The sequence below is a fragment of the Priapulus caudatus genome, unplaced genomic scaffold, assembly GCF_000485595.1.
Source record: "Priapulus caudatus unplaced genomic scaffold, Priapulus_caudatus-5.0.1 Scaffold1235, whole genome shotgun sequence".
Classification (NCBI taxonomy): domain Eukaryota; kingdom Metazoa; phylum Priapulida; class Priapulimorpha; order Priapulimorphida; family Priapulidae; genus Priapulus; species Priapulus caudatus.
In genome coordinates, this window is record NW_014578296.1 from 42,268 (window position 1) to 45,368 (window position 3,101).

At 42.5% G+C, this 3,101-nt stretch overlaps 2 protein-coding genes across 4 annotated transcripts in view; one reads left to right on the plus strand and one right to left on the minus strand.

The window, feature by feature from the left end:
* LOC106815916 (BTB/POZ domain-containing adapter for CUL3-mediated RhoA degradation protein 3-like) overlaps positions 1–1,394 on the minus strand; it is a 10,980-nt gene extending 9,586 nt beyond the window's left edge. The window contains exon 1 of the mRNA XM_014820449.1: positions 942–1,394. Within this exon, the coding sequence (XP_014675935.1) occupies positions 942–1,152 (211 nt within the window). The 5' untranslated portion in view covers positions 1,153–1,394. The remainder of the gene's footprint in view (positions 1–941) is intronic.
* A 67-nt stretch (positions 1,395–1,461) lies between these two features.
* Positions 1,462–3,101, plus strand: part of LOC106815917 (coiled-coil domain-containing protein 65-like) — a 9,471-nt gene continuing 7,831 nt past the window's right edge. For all 3 annotated transcript variants that reach the window (XM_014820450.1, XM_014820452.1, XM_014820451.1), the window contains exon 1: positions 1,462–1,536. The gene's annotated coding sequence lies outside the window, so the exon portion shown is untranslated. The remainder of the gene's footprint in view (positions 1,537–3,101) is intronic.

The window sequence follows — 3,101 nt, forward strand, 5'->3', positions numbered from 1 at the left end:
TCCCCCTTCTTTTACACCTCTTGACCTTTGACCCCCAAATTGATCATCCCGCGTCCTTTTCATGATCCCCCCCCCCACATGCCGAATATCGTGACCGTACGTCGAGCGGTTAAGATTTGTACCCAACTGTTGACGCACGCACGCACACACGGACGGACGATCATGCGATTCTACAAGCTGCATCCGACTATGTCAGATGAGCTAAAAATGGAGGGCAAATGCTTGTGTATTTTTGCTCTGATGGTGTGAAACGAAGTGAGCGTTGTGCGAATTTTCCTTTCATGCTTTCCCACACTGCTCTATATTTCTATGAGTGTGTGCAAAGCGGTGGCATTTGAATGGCATTTATGAGGAAATTAGTCGATAGAGAATAAATAAACATGGAGGCTTTCGTAGTAATTTGGTGTTTGTACACGTTAGTCGTTATTAATATTAATTATTATTGAAACGTTCAAAGTGCCTGTGTGGATTATGACCGCCACTAGGCACTACAATCTACATAGTCTGAGTTTTCTCTGACCAATGCCCACACCAACGATTTTGGTGGATTTGGTGTGGGTTTCTGTTGACTTTGTTAACCCACACCAAATCCACCAAAATCGTCGGTGGACCATTGGACTGGTATTACTATTGCTATTGGTAATTATTACTATTACTATTAACTATTACTATTAGTAATTACTAATAGTAATTAATAATTAAATAATTAATAATTAAATAATAATTAATAATTAACTATTACTATTACTATTAGTAACTATTACTATTGGTAAGGTTGACCATTGGTATTGCCATTGGTAAGAGGAAATTCGGACTAGGCACTACATAGCTCTAGTACTATAGCCCGCTTACATTAACTGCCGCTGGCAGCGGCAGTTAATGTAAGCGGGCTATAGACTATAGTACTAGAGCTAGGCACTACATTGATAAATTGCACCAACCTTCGGAATCTGTGAGAACTTCCATTCGACCACTGAACATGGCCCTGAGCATGTTATCATGTTTTGTGAGCGTTTGCATTGTAGTGTAATGCAACGCACCACCAACATTTAACTTTACATATTTACTTGGCGATCCCTTCACGATAGTCTTCTGAGACTCTGCAGTTGGGCGAGGATTGCCTGACATTTGTTGGTCAGTTTGGCTTTGCATCAAACTATAGTCACAGATGATACGCAGCAACAATCCCCGCGGTCAATACTAATACTAGTTTGTCCTCCTCGACACGCAGTTGTTTATGACTAGTTGCTATATATATTTAGCTATATATATTTATGCAACTTAACTGTAACGTAGCACACAAATATTAGACGTTATGTAATGTTCATCAGTAGTCAGTAGACTCAGTACAGCGTATCGTCATCACAGATACACCCCAGTTCCTACCAGTTCCTACGAACGTCACCGGAAATGTGCGTGTCTGCGGCGCCATCTAGATGTTGTCTCGGGCATGTACGCACGATGTTGCTAGGGTGTAGGGTGGAAAGTAAACAAATGGATGCGTATGAAACTGCCTGGTGCAATTTTAGTAACTTCGTAAGCTTATAGTTTCTTATATTATAGTACTCGTGTCGGAATATTATAGGTTGCCCTATCGGGTTATCACTTACACTTACTCATAAATATCATTTTAGTTGGATGCAAGGTTAGGTCCTTAGGATTATTAATATTAATATTAATAATATAATAAATTAATATTATTTATGGTATTCATATGATAGGTACTACTAGTACTAGTACTACTACTACTAGTACTAGGGATGAGAGGGTCTATGTCCCCCGGGGTACTGCCGGAACGTACCTTGGGTACGGTCCGGTATACCGGAACGTTCCCTGGTACTATCTAATATGCCGTAGGCCTACCGTACCTCGCCTACTCCACTAACGAGTCTAGGTATAGTCGCCTACGCCTACTCCCTAACCCAGGGTTCTTGTTAACTTTTGACAAAGCAGGTAATTTGACAATGAATAGCAGGTAACTGTTTTTCCGGCACGGACGGTAGGGCGAGCGGCGAAGGCGCGAAGCCCTGCTAGGGGGGTCCAAAATTTCTGATTTGACCCACATATAGCCTATTTTGATGGGTATGGGTTCTTGAATTTGGTAGTTTAGATAGGAAAATATATGCTATTAAGTATCTATTATAAAAAGAAAAACCCGCAAGTGCACAGAGTTAGTCTTGGGTTGGAAGTATTTAAAATAAACTTCGTTTTTTCAAATATGGATTAAATATTTTCCCGCCTTTAGTGGGAGTTTCTCAAATTGATAGCCGGTAACAAATTGCGCGATAGGCGGTAAAAATAACCGGTTACCGGCTATTAACAAGAACCCTGCTAACCCTAACCCTAACCCAAACCCGAACCCTAACCCTAATCCTAACCCTAATCCTAACCCTAATCATATCAAATAGTGACCAGGGTACGTTCTGGTATACCGGACCGTACCCAGGGTATACGTTCCGGCAGTACCCTGGGGGACATAGACCTATGAGCACTACTAGGTAGGGGTTCAAGGATAGAGAACATAGGCCCAATGTCATTTACATCAATATAAATGTAATATTATATCAATATAATAGGTTAGGGTTATGGTTAGGGTTAGGGTTAGGATTAGGGTTAGGGTTAGAATTAGGGTTAGGGTTAGGGTTAGGGTTAGGATTAGGGTTAGGGTTAGAATTAGGGTTAGGGTTAGGGTTAGGCACATTGGTTTTATTGCGACCCATGTTCTCTATCCTTGGCCTTGGGCCATACCATCTGGGTAGCTCTAGTACTATAGGGACTATAGCCCGCTTACATTGACTGCCGCTGGAGGCAGCGGCAGTCGTGTGGAGGCACCGCCAGCGGCAGTCAATGTAAGCGGGCTAAAGTACTAGAGCTACCATCTGGGTACCTAGCTGTAGTACTATGGCCCGTGGATATCTGCCGCAGGCCTGGGCACTATTTTGAAAAAAAAATTCTGCTGGGAACCAAGGAGCAACATATACCAAGGAGATGAAACCCCGGGGGGGGGGGCACTCACCCACATTATGGTAGGTATGTGCCACTGCAAAGTCAAAAATGGGGGGGGCTCTGGAACTAACTCAGACCTGAAAATGGGGGTAAAT